The following is a 16,972-nucleotide window of genomic DNA, read 5'->3' as shown; positions in this document are numbered from 1 at the left end:
AGATGGTGAAAAAATTTCCCCTGTTAAGTTGTTTCCCAAAAAGAGAGGAACCTCCTTTACTGGTAACACCAGACTAATATCAATAGATCACAATTCAGAGTCATTGTATGCATTGTGTGCACTGTGGCAACAGCAAAATGAATTCTAGAGCACTCGCATCTCTCAAAATTTAAAGAGCACCTTATTGTCATTGTCACAAACTCTCCCCTGGTAACAAAAAGGATATGGACTTCTCCTGTACATCCCTGCAGTTGGTAAAGCAGCTAATGAAAAAAAAAAAATCTTCAGGGCTGTTTGAATTATAGTTCAAGTCAGATTTAGGAGCACATAAAGCCAATGCTACACTTAACATGATTGAGTTTTGTTTTTTTTTCTTGTGGTTCAACTCCTCCTCCTAAATATATTAATAGTACTGCTTCTTTTGCCCTTCTTGTTTCCCCCTATATTCACTGTGACTGCCTCCCAAAAGACAATTTCACTCAAAGTGTGGTAAGCGTGTCCAGGTAATGGTCACAATTAGCCCCTGAAATAATAAATTCTTCACCTACAAGTTTCTTCTCTGTGATGACGTGGTAGACTGTGCCTTATATGGTTAAAGTGCCTTACTAGTAAAAAGGACATCCTGGACCCAGTGGTCCTTGATGTTAATATCAGATGTTATGCCAATAAAAGCTAACATTCCTCTTTGGAAAGAAGCACACAGTCCTCCTGCTTGGGCAAGCACTGAGTGGTAGCATGAAATGTTTAAGAGGCAACCTTTCAGGTGTGGACTGCCACTTGGTTGCTTTGTTATGAAAGCCCCATCTCACACAGGGAAAACGTATCATTCTCTCTGACGTATCAACGTACAGTCTCCTCTCCACACCCTTTGGAAACAGCACAGAGTACCAGATACCACCTACCAGGCCCTGGCTGGAACATGGGGTGGCAATGAGTCACAGCCTGCAGGATGAGGACAGGGAGAGAGGAGAGGAGCTGGGAGAGACAGAGATTTCGGGAAACATCGCTAGTAAATACAGTAGGGGGGTGCTTTAGGGAGAAACAGGGACTTCCTGTGTTTCAATAAGATGAACTGAAATTGGACACCATGCACCTACTAGATCATCAATATCCTATTAAATGCAATGTGCTTGGCCATAACCTGAGGCCTGTATCCCTAAACTGGATTTCAGTTTAGCTAGCTAACTCGCTAAAGTGTCTCACGAACTCTCACAGGTGTGGTTTACTTTCTATTGGAGCATGTTGCCACAGTAACTCAGGCAGAACACCTAACCTGCCCCGGAACAGGTTAAGTTCAGGATAAGAGCTCAGCAGATATGTTAAAGTGCCTACTGACCAGTGAATTTTCAAAGAAAATGGCCTGTTCATTCCCAGACCAGCCCATTGATGTGGGCAATGAAACCGTGAAAGGAGCTCTAAAGAGAGGGAGAGAACATTTGGTAACCGAGTTAATCCGTTTTTTCTAGACAGATGTGGGACTTGCTCGCACATCCACTTTGCTGAACTGAAGTAATGAGGTTAAAATTGTCCAGTGATAAAGAAAAAACAACAAAAAAAAACCCCAGAAACATAAATTTATGAGACAGACATACAGTTAATCTCACTGACATATATTTCAAAATATAATTCGGGTAATTTATGCATTTATGCATGCAGCAGTGGCTCATGGCAGCTGCAACTGTGTATTGATTTGTAGTGTTCACTTCTTTACTTAAAATTATGTTAGATTGTCCCTCCATTTTAAAATGTGCAGCTCTTTGTGTCTTTTCCATGGTCAAATTGGTCGTATGCAGCAAACCCGTTTGTGAACACGCACTGATCTAGATGGAAAAACGCAGGTTAATGGAATGACTGAAGCCAGATAACGAAAAGAGATCACTATAACATCTCCACCTAAATGATGGTGTAAGTCTCACGCTGATGGTTTGGCAGTGTTTATTTATGAGAACTGTGCACATTCTTGAACACACTGTAAGAGCGACAAGAAGAAACAAACGAAAAAAAAATTACTCCCCTTACACTTTGTGAAAATGCTTTACAGGATTCACAATTATTTTTCAACCTGACTGAACAAAAATCACAGTTTTATCTTAATCATGAAATATAACTTTTTCACCCATTTAGTTTTAAGAACAATCTCCAACCATATATGTAATCACAATTAACATAAAATCAAATATTTAACCACACAAATGCTATGTTTCTTTACATCAGCAAGAAAACCACTGAAATAGCCATACCTCCCTCATCCAGACAGACACAAAGGCCCTAAATTAGGCTCATACAGCATCCCTGCTAGCCAAAACACACCAGCACAAAACTTTACAAAACTATAAAGTACAGTTTGACTAAATGTTTAAACACGACATGAAACTAAATAACAGCCCTTGTGCCCTCATCAGCCAGGTGCTAAATAAGAGATCGCTGTCGTTTCTTATTTATTCTTTTAAGTTAGGCAGACACACGTTTGACCTGCTGACACACAGATGTTCTTATGATTGACACAAGAAAATACTACACAAATGAATGAATATACATAAAAACAACACACTTACAGAAATATGATGAAAGTTCATTTACAATCACGGACATGTTAATCCATCTTTGTGAGATAAGCCCCTGGTTTTCATTGCATCACTCAAGGATCAACCTCAGGGACTGCGACAAGCCCAGAATTCAAGAGCCTAACCCTGCAGTTCCTCTTCAGACCTCTAGAGTCTGGCTCTAACTGTTAGTCGGTCCCAATAGACTGCAATGGTAAAATATCCAATTCTCAAGTAGAATTAAACATGTTTACAGCATGAAACACTAACTGTTTTGCTCTCTCGAGGTAATATTCAAGGCCTTAGATGTCATCAGAGGTTGGGCCATCTTAACCACCATGTAATGATTAAGTGAATTTATTTCAATGAAGAAATATTTAAGGACAAGTCAAGGCGACTTTTTACAAAGTCTGTTTTTAAAGGGGATAAACATTTTGTAGAAGTAATTACTTCCTTCAGTAATTTAGTTTTGAATGTCTTAATTCTGTTGTGTTTGGGCATTGGATTGAGGAATAACAGCTTCTGGTACCAGGTAATTTACTCAGATTTATAGATTAGTAATTAATTTTCTCCTCAGAGGATGGCACCATATTTAAGGAGGGTTTTTAATAACATGCATTGGTCATTGTTCTAGTTTAACACTGCTGCAATTTGGGGTTTGTCTTTACGGAGAAGAACATCATAGTAGGAATAAAAGACGATCCAAAATCCATGATTGTATTAAAATAGTTTATGAAAGTCCAAAAAACAGTGTGTAATAAAGTACCTTAAGTGTTACTCCATGACATGTTTTGACAAAGTAATCAGCTGAATAGATACCTATCAATCATTTTAAAAAGCATTTATTGATAACGCATTGATCACAGCCTGGCACTGACCGGTTACATGGACATTAACTTGATCATATCTTATTTAATTTCTCCAAGACAACATCTAACAGTAGTCTAAACTACACAAAAAAAAAAAAAAAAAAAAAAAAACAAACACGATCAAATTAAACAAACGATAACCAGTGCAACTGTAAGTATGTTTGTATCCAGTGTCACCAAGTAAGGGATTCTAAAATGTCAACATCCAGAAATCAACAAGCACCAGAAAACAAAGTGTTTTAGCCTGTAGCCCACAAATCTAACAGGAATGTAGGAGAAAGAGCTTCAGCATCAAAATGGAAACTCATGTACAAAGTAAAAACAAAACAGGACTGAAAATTGAACCACAAAGAAACATCTGGGGCCTTTGGACATCTGAAACCAGGATCCTGTTCCACTTACAAAACCCAGTATTGACACAGCCATGCATCAGTCCCCCTGTACAGCTCAGCTGTTTTTTGGTACATTTACAGCATATCGTCATCTCCTCCTCCATACATGTCAGCCAGTTTCTTGAAGCGGGGTCCCCACTCATTGAGGCAGTCGTAGTCCTGGTCTCCACTGCTTGATGAATTCAGCGAGGATAGGCTTCCTGCATCAGAGCCACCGCCCTCATAATCAAACACCAGCAGGGAGTCGTATGGGGGTGCTGTAGGATCATTGTCAGCTGCCTTCAAGTTCTGGAAGAGCAGTGGAGAATCTCATTGTATATTGAAGCAATTTGAGGAAGTTTTACATGAATTGCATCCATCAGACTGGTAGTTTTTGGCAAAGACCCTGACTGAGATATGAGAATTCAATATATTTGAATGAGCTTTTGAATCTTGGACTCACATCATCAATGAAGTTGCCTATTTCCTCAGGGTTGGCAGGGCGAGGCCGGTACTGAGGAGCCGGCATGAAGTTTGGTAACACATCATCCCTGGTTACTCCTGGCCGGTTGTCTAGACCGCGATGGAGGACACTCAAGTCAAAGTCCTGAAAGGAAGCACATGGTCAGGACATATTGAATCCTACACATTGGTTTTGATCCACATTTCTACAACGACAGCTCTACAGGATCTGCTGTGAGAACTAATCCACACCACTCTGAGGTGATGACTGAGGAATCAGGCTGGGCAATGCAGTACAACAGTGTAAGGACAGATTTAATAAAGAATATTATTTTGAAAGATAAATGCCAAATTAAACAGAGCACATAGAAACATTCTACTTTCAATCACAACTTGGCATGTTCCAAGACAAAATGTGGATCTTAAATCACCCATAATGTACAGTGCTCAGAGTAAGTGAGTGTATCCCCTTCATTTTAGGGTTAGTATATATCTGTTATGTATTATGGTAATTAACACAATTTCCAAAATGCTGACAAGAATAAGTTTAATATAACATGTTATATGAAAGTAAGGTTAGTAATAACTAATAAATAACTTACATTACACATTTTACACTTTTAATCTAATTAGGGTGATGCAAAAAAAAGGAGTGCACCCCATGACAAAAACTGTACATCTAGTACTTTGTATGGCCTCTGATTTGTAATGACAGTACCAAGTCTTCTAGGCATGGAATGAACAAGTTGGTGGCATTTAGCATTCTTCAAGAATGACCTCTTATAGAGACTGGATGCTCAACTCGTCTCTTCTGTGATCAGGAGACATACTTTACCACTTTCACCCTGTTCTTTTTCAGAAATCCAACAGTGGCCTTAGATGTGTGTTTAGGATCATTGTCATGTTGGAAAAGTGCACAGAGTGATGGCAGCATCATCTTTCAGTATAGAGTAATAAATCTGTGAATTCATGATGCCATCCATGAAATGCAGATCCGCAACACCAGCAGCACACAAGGACACTGCTACCACCATTCTTCACTGTAGGCTCCATGCATTTTTTTCTCTGTATTCCTCACCTTTGCGACGCCATACAGTTCTGAAGCCATCAGTTCCAAAAACAATTATCTTGGTCTCGTTACTCAAGAGTATAGAGTCCCAGTAGTCTTAATCGTTGTCAGCATGGGCCCTGGCAAACTTGAGGCATGCTTTTTTGTGCCTGGCCTTTAAGGAGAGGCTTCTTTTGTGGATGGCAACCATACAAGCCATTCCTCTGCAGTGTGCGCCATATTGTGTCATGGGAAATTGTCATCCCAGTTTGGCTTTCTACTTTAGATAAAAACTTTGCTGATCCTCTTGTAGCCTTCACCTTTGTGGTGTAAAGAAATTATTTTCTTTCTCAGGTCATTTCTCTTCCATGCGGTGGCATTAGTGACCACATGCAATAGGAAGGGGTTTTCTTTAAGCAACACCCTTTTATAGGGTTAGGCTAATTAGGCTAATTACACTCATCTGTGGTTGATTTGTCAAATTAGACATTTATAGTTTAAAATGTAGCAGACTGAGTCAGATTGAAGTTTTGTCAAGTCAAGTTGACTTGACTCGTCAAGTTTTGACGTGTGAAATCAGTTAAACTTTAAAGATGTGAGAAATTGCTTCACTAAACATATCTTGACCTCCTGATGCACTGATGTCAATCCAGTCTAAAGAAAGCATGCGTGTGCAGATACCTGGTCATCTTCGCCACCCCCCTCTTCATCATAATAGTAGATGTTGTCCCTGATGTCGTCATCCTGCAGTAAAGGCTCCTTCTTATCTCCTCGTCTTCGTCTAGCGAACAGCAGCAGCAGCAGCACCAGCACTGAAAGAGAACAGAGCCTCAACAAAGGTCCAACAACTTCAGGTTGACCTTTAGATCTGCATCATCTACATTAACTGAGTCGTTTAGTCTCCTGCTTATTCTCAGCCACTGTGTTCTTCCATGAATGTGGTCATCAGGTCAATGCTGAACCAGTCAGTTTAAGGAGCATTTAACATCTAGAACCAAGTATGATACTTGAAAGCAATCCCAACAGACTCATTATTGCAAAGCTCAAAATCTGTTCATTTGTGGAGTCACCAGTAAAGACTATATCTGCAGGTACAGAGGAGGAGACACTCTAAAAGTTCCAGTTAAATGTCATATATATATAGCCCTTTGGATGATCCACGTGCCACTAGATTCAAATATCAGACTCACTGAGCAGCAGCAGGATGCCTCCCAGTATTCCCAGAATGAGGGGCAGTCCAGTGGCTGCTGCAGCTCGGCCTCGACAGGCAAAGTCTTCCCCTTTACAGTCACACACTTTGGCCAGGATGGTGTTGTCCTGCTCCAGGCCCTGGTTGTCGGCAACCCTCAGGACCACACTATAGTCTCCATCAGGCAACTCAGTGCGTAAATTTAGATAGATGCCCGTCTCTACAACAAGGAGGAAAGTAGATTAATATTTGCTACCTTGACCCATGATGTCTCATGCTGTGTATAACTTTATAATCATTCACATTTTACAACTGACAAATTAATGTTAAAAACTTAAATAATAAATAAAATAAATAAATAAATAATTAAAGGTCATCCAAGAATGAACAATGTCATTGACTTTCTAAAATCTCTCCTGAGCCTGACCATTTATTGGATGAAGTTAGTTTGTGTTTACACTCTTTCTTGAATTCATGTCTACATACTGGTGTCATTCATCCTAGCTGTCCAGTTGGTCTTTGACATGCCCTGTAAAGACACACTGTATGGAGCAGCAAAGCCTGGTCCGTCCTTATCTGTTACTGAGAGCAGACGAGGAACTGGCTCCTTGCTGCACACCTGAAGAAACAACATTAGAATCATCCCATTGTGCATCTGGATTATAACTTTAGCACAATTTTGTATTGGTGTTTCTGCACTCCAGAAGCTCCACACAGTTAATCTGATAAGGAGACACACCTTGATGACACGGTCATCAATGACGGGCGCATTGTCATTTACATCTTCAAGTTGAATGATCAAAGTTCCGGTTCCTGTGGCCGGGACATCATCTGAATAGTTAACACAAAGAACAAGAATAAGTGAATTCTGAATGCATATATACGTCAGTCTTTTCAGTGATGAGGAAAAGAGTTCATTAGAACATTTAGTTTAACACATTGAAGAATCACTAAAGACAACACACAACCTTGATCCCACATTAGTATATGTTCACACACCATTGTCATATGCACCAATGAGTGCTGTGTATTTGTTGTCCTTGACAAAATGAGACTCTCTGTCCATAAGGCTCTTCACCGTGATCAGACCAGAGTTCTTGCCTATACTGAGCCAGCCAGCAGGATCACTGATGATTCTATACCTGGACAGTCAGAAGGAATGTTGTGTCATCAAAATAAAAATCAGTGATAATCACTTACTATAATATACATGGAGGCAATTTAAGTTGGATACATATCAGTGTTTCCTTTATTTTTTAAACCAAATTTTCAGGTATTTATCATTCATATAAAAAAAATAAATAAATCCTGAACATAGTGACAAAGTTTAGTTACAGTTATGGTAATTTTGGTGATATCCTGTCTGAAGGATACAGGCCATTGAGCAACCACATCCCCGTCCTGTTTAAAGGACTTTTTAGTGTGGTATTAAAATTGTTTTCCTTTCAGGAGTTAAACCTTACGTGACTTCCTGCTTGCGTGCAGTGTCTGGGTCAGAAGCAGTATACTGCACCACATCGGTGTTGATGGCAAGGTCCTCCCTTTTTGACACACTCTTCTGACTTGGATTGAATATTGGAGGTTCATTGACGTCCTGCACAGTCACCACTACTGTGGCAGTGGATGTGGGTAATGGAATGACAAAGGGAACCTCATTCTCCACTTCAATCAGCAGAGTGTGTTTTGTGGTCCTCTCAAAGTCCAGACCCTGGTTGGATGGAAGAAGCAGCTCAGTGATTTATCAGATGATTGTCTCAGCTAATTACACCAAAAACACTAATTAGGTCAGTCAATCTTGAGGCAACAGTTTTTAAATCCCTGTATATCCAAGTGAAGAGCCATCAGCAAATTTCAGCAGGTCAGAGGAGAATGGACAAAATGTGTCCAAATCCAAAACTGGGCAAAAATGGAGAGACATGTGGAGTGAAACAGATAAGTGTTGATTTGTGTTGAACCCTAACTTAAGCTAAGCCCTTTATTCCTTGATAAAATGGAAACAGGTGAGAAAAAAAAACATTTCAGTAAAGTTGTCTTGAAGGAAGTAAACATGTAGATATGTTTATTTTGGGAGCAAGGGAGCAAAGAAACCACTAATGTGTTCACCAAATGCCTCACTTATTGTGGCTCACTTCAAATCAGACAGTCATTTCTTACCTTGATAGTTGTGATGACTCCTTCCTGTTTGTTAATTCCTGTAGAGATATTGAACAGTCCATCTGGATCACCATCAATAATCTTAAACTTGGTTCTCCAGGCCTGGGAATGTGGCTCATCACCATCTGTTGTTAGCATGGTGACCACCACAGCATCCACTTTATTTTCTGCTACTGTTGCCTCATACTGTGAGGATGGAAAAGAGTTAATAGGAGAGTAAGTGAGGAATGGAAAAATGCTGAAATAAATCATAAATCAATAATGAAATAAATCAGATAGCCTTATTCATTTACTTGTTAATTTACAAAGTTTAGTTCATGATTTCCCTGAACAGCTATGGAATCCAGTCTTTGGTTCACTCCTCTCAGTATAAAAATCAAAGATGTCTTTTTAATGTAATGTCTGCCATCACATGAATTGCACCACCAAATATTAGTTCACCACATCAAGTGCTTGCAGCCAAAAAACAAAGATACATTCCCAAAAAACTCAGTGCCCTGTGAAGCACGTCCTCTTGTCTTTTTGGAAAGGTGCAACTATTCAGCACTGTAAAATACTGAAAGCGTTATTAGAGCCCAGAGCAGGTGGCTTTTGCATGGTGAGAACTTACCATGGTGTCTCAGCTACAAGGAAAGGAAATAAACAAAGCTTCACTTTGTTATACTTACAGTTCTCTGAGTGAATTCTGGAGCATGGTCGTTGCTATCAGCTACAGTGAGAATTACTTTGCACTTTCCAAACAGCCCATCTCCAACCATGTCTGCTGCTACGACAGTCAGAGTGTACTTTGGGTATTTCTATCAGGAGGAAACAAGTCACTAGATTAAAAGCCTAAACAGTGGTGTCATATTCTGAGCACAAACCCCTAATTCTGATGCAGACGTGACAGATTCAGATATTCATTATTCAAGGTGTCAAAATATTTACAAAACAACAATTTTTTATTTTAGTGTGACAGCTGCTGAAACATCTCTTATCTCAAATCTTTAAACGCCTAATGAGAGAATTTGCACACAAGTGTGACTGTTAGAGAAATTGTGTAAACATCCACAATCACAGTCTTTTTCGGCATTTGTGAAGTTTGAGTTCATGCGACAGTTTTTACTCTGGAAAAACAATATTAGTTTCTAAGTGTGCAGTAAGCTAAGCTTACTGTCATTAAAACTTCACCTCTCTGTCTAGTCCCACAGTATGGACTCTGATGACACCACTGACTGGGTTGATGACAAATAGGTGGTCAGTGGGCAACTGTGGCTCCTGGCCTTCAATACGGTAGCGGATATCTGAGTTGGCATCATTTGGCTTGTCAGCATCTGTGGCCACAACTGTGATCACCTCATAACCTGGACAGAAGAAATGGAAAAGTATAGGTACATCTTAGGCCTTGGGTAAGAAGCAGATTTATGACTGATATTATCCTTGCAAATATATGCTAAAGCCAGTTCCGTGCTCACTCCAGACTACTAAAGCCAGAGACACCAAAAAGCCCTGGTAAAGTACTGTTAGTCACAAACACAAGTGGTAATAAACTATGAGTACCAGGTAATGAAGCCTCAGGAACTTCTCCCACGTAGGTGTCTTGATTGAAAACAGGTTTGTTGTCATTCTGGTCTATTACATTCACGACTATATCCATCGGCTCCTCAGCATTTCCTGAACCTTCTGCCACAGCGTGAGCTTGAAACTGCACAAAAGGAGACATTTCCTTTATAAACACTGAAATACAAGCAAGAATAAGACAGACACACAGACAGACACACATAGACAGACAGACAGACAAATGTTAAGCTTTGTAATGTATTTAACAATCTCACAGACCATCATGCACTACAACACTGCCTCCACAAGTACATTGCAACTTCCTCCATCATGTTTTTAGATTTTCATTAGACCTGCCCTATACTGGTTCAACTCTTGGAAGTCCTGTGGTTCCAGGCTTCTTCCACTTCAGTTTGAGGATTAGAACAGTTTGCTGATAACCATCTATCTCAATCCAAAAACAGGCTAATCATTATCTAAGTGTTAGTTTCATCCATATTTCCCCTGTGTACTGCAGCAAGCCCACCATGGTTGGTTAAACTGGGTTCACCTTAACTGTAAACTGGCCAATCATAGTGCCTGAATTTACATGCAAAAAGTTGATTTAATATTGAAAACCTGCAGCCCAAAAACACTCTAGAATTCAGTAGTTCTGTGGTCACTCTTGTAGTCTGAAAAATACCACATTAAATAGGAGAAGTTAGCTCATTTACTCATGGACCACCTAGGGACCCTTGCAGACCGTTGATGATAGTTCATTGTTTCCAATTTATGTGACTGATGAAATCCATTGTGATTTGCTGAAATACATGTTGGGAGGACAAAGTGCATTTTTGGCATGATTTATCTGATGCAATGTTCTCACAAATACTTTTGAAGCAGATAGAAACTTCATTAATTCATTACCATTTGCTAATGTTCATCAGCATTGTTTATCTCTAACAGTTGACATTGGGTTAATCGTATTTTTGAAGGGAGACCAAGTGCAAAATGTTCTCAAGTGGAGAGAGGAAGTTCTTACCTTGTACTGCGCCACCAGCTCCCTGTCCAGGGGCTGTGTGACATACAGGACACCTGTGTCTCTGTCCATGTTGAACAGGCCTAGAGGAGGCTCGGTAGCTCCTGGACCAGTGATGCTATAATAGATCTTCTTCACTTTATCTTCATTGGAGCGGATCTGGAGATTAAAGGGGGGGGGGGGGGAGAGAGACAGGCCTGAATTAAACCGCTGTCATTGATTAACTGCCTTGTTACAGCAGTGGAAAATGCATTCAGAGTTCAGATGTAGTCATGGTCTTTGGTTTATGCTGAATTTAAAATACAGGGTACAGAAGCAACAAGTGGCCTGCTTACACAACCCTAAAAAACAAGGTCATTGACTTTTTCACTCAAGTTAAAGTTTGGCAGGGTTACTGGGACTGCAGTACAAATCAATATAGAGAAATGCTGTGGAGAAAAATGTTCAAAATTCAATTTAGTATCTCTTACCTGTGATACTTTAAGCGGGTAGGGTCCTCTGTCATTCTCAGTAACAGTGAGATCAGGAATAACCCAGTCTCTCTTCCTCCGCCTCAGGCCATCAACAGACTTGGGGAAAATCAGGACTGGCACTTGTGGCTCAGCTGAATTCTAGGAAACCATGAAAAAACTGCCAGTCAGTGAAGGCCTGAACAAATCAGAAAGCATCCAACTGCAAATAAATGTTCTAATCTAATAGGTGACACCAACACCATTTTCAAATTATTTAACAAGATAGTGTTCCTGAAATCAAGGCTCAAAACATGTAGTTTTAGAAAGACCAGACCCTCACATTATCCAGTACGTTGAAATTAGACAAGTTCAGCTCAATACAATCTATAAACACGTCTCTAGGAATACAAACAAGTTGGATCCATGACTTAACCTTGTTTTTTGAGGGGAAAAAAAAAAAAATAAATAAAAACCCACACACTTGACATTTTGGCCCAATTGTATAAAATTATCTATGACCAAGCATATTGATGTCCAATTTAGTTTAAAAAAATATTGATCAAGGGGCAGGTTCAAGTATGAAATTGACCATAACTCCTGAAGGTTTTGTCCAGTCATTAAAAACGTTGGTAGATATTTTTAGTCTGCTTTTAGAATAAGACAAGTATTTCAAGCCATTGAGGGTTCCACAAAGCAAAAACATGTACATCTACCTGGTAGACAGAATCTCATTCTGCTATGAGCTTGAAACAGGCAGGGGACAAGGTGCAATAACAGGAATGTTAGAGCCTGTTAGAGCTTTCCCAGAAAACAGGAGTAAAGTTTTAGCCTAAAGGCAGAACTACACTACACTAAAAATGTAACAACTGTGAAAGGACAGCGTTCTTAAACTAATTTTGTGTGATCTGCTTCCTTCAGTCAAGCAAAAGGGGCCTGAACCTAGAACAAAACTTGTATTTTCGAATTTAAACATTTTTCCCCTTTCATTCTTGTTCAGTGTCTCTCTTTGCTCATACCCCTGTGTGTTTAGCAGAGTCCACCTCAGTTTGGTGATGGTTGCGTTCTCCATGGTGGGGCTCAGAATTTTGGTGTTGGTCCTGATGGTGGTTTCCGCCATGGTGGGCCCTGTGGTTTTCACCATGGAGGTTCCCATTGTGGTCCCGATGCTGGTGCAGTACCCTTATTAGAGCTGTCAGTTTGCGACCTTGTGAGTCCCAGGTGTCAATAGAGAAATCCTGGTGGCCTTCATGAAGAACAACCTGCCTGTTTAACTGGGAGGGAAGGAAAACAGTGCTGGTAACACTTCATGACTTAATACACATAATGGCTCCATTAGAACCATTGTGACAGTGTGACACTACTCTTCCTCAGGGTGTCTTGAGTAGACTGACTAGTGAGCAAAACTACAGTTTAATCTAAGATTTCAAATTGGCTCAGGTCAGTAAGTTGTATAAGAAAACAAAGTGTGAACATGAACATATAAGAAGCAGAGCTATTACTAGAGGAGGATCACTTGTACCTCAGTTGTTAAAGTTTTACTGCAGATTTGTTTGAAAGCCAGTAAGTTGTATTTCAGTCTGATTGATTTCCCAAAAAGCAAGCCAGAGGACTTTAATGTGTAAAATGTGTCAAAGAATAGAATACCTGTTAAACTGTACTCACCGACAATACACCATCGGACTGTACTGTGAAACGGCTGTCACTACTTCTGAAAGGAAACCTTCTACGGCTTGTGCAGTCAGTGAAGCCAACTGGCATTGGACAGAGGAAACAATCCATTACAAACTAAGCACACAGCAAAAAAAAAATAAAAAATTTGTAGTACATGACGACACATTGGAAAGATTTATTTAAAAAAAAAACTGAGAGGACTGATAATTGAGCTTCTTCGACTTAACACATTTGCCTCATTTGAAACTTCTACGATGTATTGAGCATATGCCATAAAACAATTAATCATAACATGCTCTCAAATTAATGGGACCCAAATTGTTCTTGTCTCCATGTGACTATAATCTGGAGCACAACTCTTCATTTGTGGTTCTGACCCATTTTACTTCTTTTAAAAATAAAACTGATACAATGTACATTCAGATACAATGTCAAGCAGCTGCGTTTTTCATGCGCTAAATTGGGTTCTGCAGTTTAACCAATTCAGTTTAATGATGCAAACATCTGATGCTCCCACTAGCCTTGAGCTGTTACGACATTTAAACCTCCTACAGACTGACCTTTAGTACAATCAAAAATATACAATCTTTTACTAAACTGTCAGACTTTATTCATGTTTTGCTTTGTAGGGGCCAAACCAAGCCACTAGAGGTCAGACATAATATAAAACTGGGCGAGCAGGCAGGTAGCTGTGTTGCCAGCACTTGTGTGGGTATAGGACTCCTTGTCTGGGAGTGATCTACTTCAAGAATGATGAGATAGATGGATGGATGGATATAGATAGATCTATCTATCTATCTATCCATATATATGTAATGTAATGAAAAAGACTTACAAGGCATCATTAACATAAAGCAATACACAACCATTTTTAAACTTATAAAAGGGTAGTCTTTCTTTAACAACAATTATTTACGTCATAAGAATGAGCCAAAGCTCAACCACTCAGCAACACCATCAAGTTAACGAAGAAGGGACTTTTTTCCTTTTGCAACAATGAATCTATTGCTGTACATAAAGTATTGTGAAACATAGGACAGAAAATTGGAAAATAAAATTTGACTGGAAGGGTTGTCATTTTGTGGTGTTCATATTGAACTTCACGTAATAGGTATATTGAAGTCAACATTCAAGATTTCTCTCAGCGGACAATGTCTGTGCTACCACCTTCATCCAATTTCACTCTCAGCAAAACAAAATAAACAAGCTACACCCACATTAGTCACACTATCTATAGTGAAGTAAACTTTTACTTGATTTTTACTGCTCTTCAGTTCAACTGAGAAGGTTTTTCCAGTTTTTCCAGTACAAGAAGGAACTCAGCTAATATTGCACAACCCTTAAAGCACCAAACAGCAAAACTGAAACTTGTGCCAAACAGACAAGTAAAGACATGACAATCTTTTGCGTAATTAACAACAATTGAAAAACAGTGGAAACCTTTCATGACCTGACAGATTTAGAGTGCAAGAAACAAAGCATGTTACCTTGAAGTAAGCCAACAGAAAAATGAAATAAAGTGCTCTTTTATCTGTATGTCTGACATCACGAGAGGCATGAAGTCTACAGAAAAGGCGCAGGGACATTGTTGTCCAGCAAAGAAAAGTGTTACACATGCGTTGGCACAGCAAATACAAGCTCAAATGCGAGAGACTGTTTGGGCCTTATGTGAACAGTTACACTGCAGAGGCTGTGTGAGCAGCACTTAACAGAAGAGGAATTTTATCTGTGGCCTGAATTTGGTTTGAGATGAGTCTATCTTCTTTGTCTGTACATACTAAAGGTAATTTATCAAAAGACAGACTGAATGTTGGGGGGGGGTTTCAGGTAAGTCATTGCATTACACAATGAGTGAGAGCAGCTTCCTGTATTGTTCTTACCTTTGCTCAGTCTTGTGCCTCTCCTCAGGATTTTAGAGGGCACTTTAAAAATCAACAAATCTGACTCAAATCCAGGTACACATGATGGCTCCTCAGCAGCAACTGGAGCTAAGGCCTAGGGAAACAAAGAATATTTTAAATTGTCAATGTCAAGGTGATCCAAAAAAAAAAAAAAAAAGGGTGTTGCAGAAATATGAAAAACAATACTTGTATTCAAAATTATACCACAATCATTTGAGCAGCCACTTATCTGCTAATGGGGGTGGACAAACTTAAAGACACTTCTCAGAGCATCTTATCAAGGACTAGAAAACTGAGAAACCTATTAGTTTAATCTATTCCTCTATGAGATGCCAAATACAAGTGAAAATTATGCTACTGCTCTAAGCCCAAGAGGACATCTTCCAGTGTTTTAATTGATCAGCCCCGGACCTGGAAGCAGTTAGACGAACATTATTAGACTAGATTCTGGTCAAGCCGAGAGGAATCTGGCCTAAATACGGCTCGGATTCATCTGGCTATGTGGAACCACAATCTGGATTATTATTTCTTTTATTTATTAATACATTTTCAACATTATTAGCTACATTTCTAGGTCCATAATTAGTTAAACTGAGAAACCCGGGCCTGTAATTCTCAATGAACGCTGCGACCAACACACAATATTGCTGCGTGAGAAAGCGGGTGAGACATCGACATCACATTTTGTGCGAAAAAAAAATTCAAGTATTGGACTGAAGTTAAAGTTTCAGGTGACGCCATCAACGGAAGTAGGGCGAGGCCCGCGAACATCCACCAAATCCTAATCGAAAATGGCGATTTGACGCCAACTTAGTGTAGTTCTGACAACTTGACATACTTTGATAATCAGTGATTTAAAACCGACTCGCAAAATTTAGTTCACACTCGGCACAAGCAGCGCTTGCTGAAACCGTTTGACCGTCGACACGCACCCCTCCTTCCAGCCTGAGGACTGAGCTGGGTAGGCAGCCTGGGGCTGTATGTGGAATAGAACGGACGACATGTGCACAAACTAAGTGTCCAAACAACCGTCGACTGAAACAAAAGCTCCCCACGTAGCTTCGTCTATAGCAAGTGGAAGTAAACATTATAACTGCCAGCTTGTGAAAAAGTTCAACACAGACTTTTGTGGAGGGCGTTTGTAAAAACTAAGGCAGCAGGTAATCTCACCTGAAAAGCTGCAATTAAAATGGCCACAACCGCGATCCAAGCGGCCCCCATCTGCCCGGGAACCCTCTGTCGGTATGTTTTTCAATCAAAGTTTAGAAGTTTAATCCTTTACGAGTCGTCGTCGCGTCTCCTTTGTCCTGTGTCCTGCGGTGGTTTCGGTTACTGAGTGAATTCAGCCGGACAAGTCTCCGCAGGTACTTCAGGCGTGTGACGTCAGCCTACAGGTGCGCAGATTCCGGCTTCCTGATATGGTCATGAACTGCGCCTCAAACAGATCCCCACACTTTCTGTCACTTCCTGCTCACAAACACAACACACACACATATGTAGCTTAGTCAGCTGCATGTAATACTTTATGGATCGTTTCCTCTTACTGACAACCACACACCTACCCCCAACTCTCTCTCTCTCTCTCTCTCTCTCTCACACACACACGCACGCACACGCACACACACACACACACACACACACACACTGGTAAACACAGACGCAACATGCTAGAGTAGAATCGCAATGGCAGTTTGTGTCTTAAACATTATAACATTATACATTATATATATAATGTATTGTAATAGTGTGGTTTGA

General features: G+C 40.0%; 1 protein-coding gene across 2 annotated transcripts; it reads right to left on the bottom strand.

Moving 5' to 3' along the window:
* Window positions 1-1,918: 1,918 nt before the first annotated feature.
* Window positions 1,919-16,587, bottom strand: LOC115055247 (B-cadherin-like). 2 transcript variants are annotated; one of them, XM_029520913.1, is made up of 18 exons: window positions 16,388-16,587; window positions 15,197-15,311; window positions 13,308-13,396; window positions 12,686-12,916; window positions 11,664-11,804; window positions 11,197-11,352; window positions 10,176-10,320; window positions 9,807-9,979; window positions 9,305-9,433; window positions 8,637-8,822; window positions 7,946-8,190; window positions 7,482-7,624; window positions 7,222-7,313; window positions 6,969-7,101; window positions 6,484-6,702; window positions 5,975-6,105; window positions 4,247-4,390; window positions 1,919-4,092 (listed from the first exon to the last, which is right to left on the bottom strand). In XM_029520913.1, exons 1-18 carry the CDS (start codon window positions 16,436-16,438, stop codon window positions 3,880-3,882), a joined length of 2,736 nt encoding a protein of 911 aa, XP_029376773.1. In that variant the 5' UTR covers window positions 16,439-16,587; the 3' UTR covers window positions 1,919-3,879. The 2 variants fall into 2 exon arrangements, with proteins under 2 accessions (XP_029376773.1, XP_029376772.1); XM_029520912.1 differs by having other exon boundaries at window positions 12,662-12,916; window positions 16,388-16,584.
* Between the last annotated feature and the right edge of the window lie 385 nt (window positions 16,588-16,972).

This window comes from Echeneis naucrates, chromosome 15 (genome assembly GCF_900963305.1).
Source record: "Echeneis naucrates chromosome 15, fEcheNa1.1, whole genome shotgun sequence".
Taxonomy (NCBI): Eukaryota; Metazoa; Chordata; class Actinopteri; order Carangiformes; family Echeneidae; genus Echeneis; species Echeneis naucrates.
The sequence above is the reverse complement of the archived record's forward strand: the minus strand, read 5'-3'. Positions and strand labels throughout refer to the sequence as shown.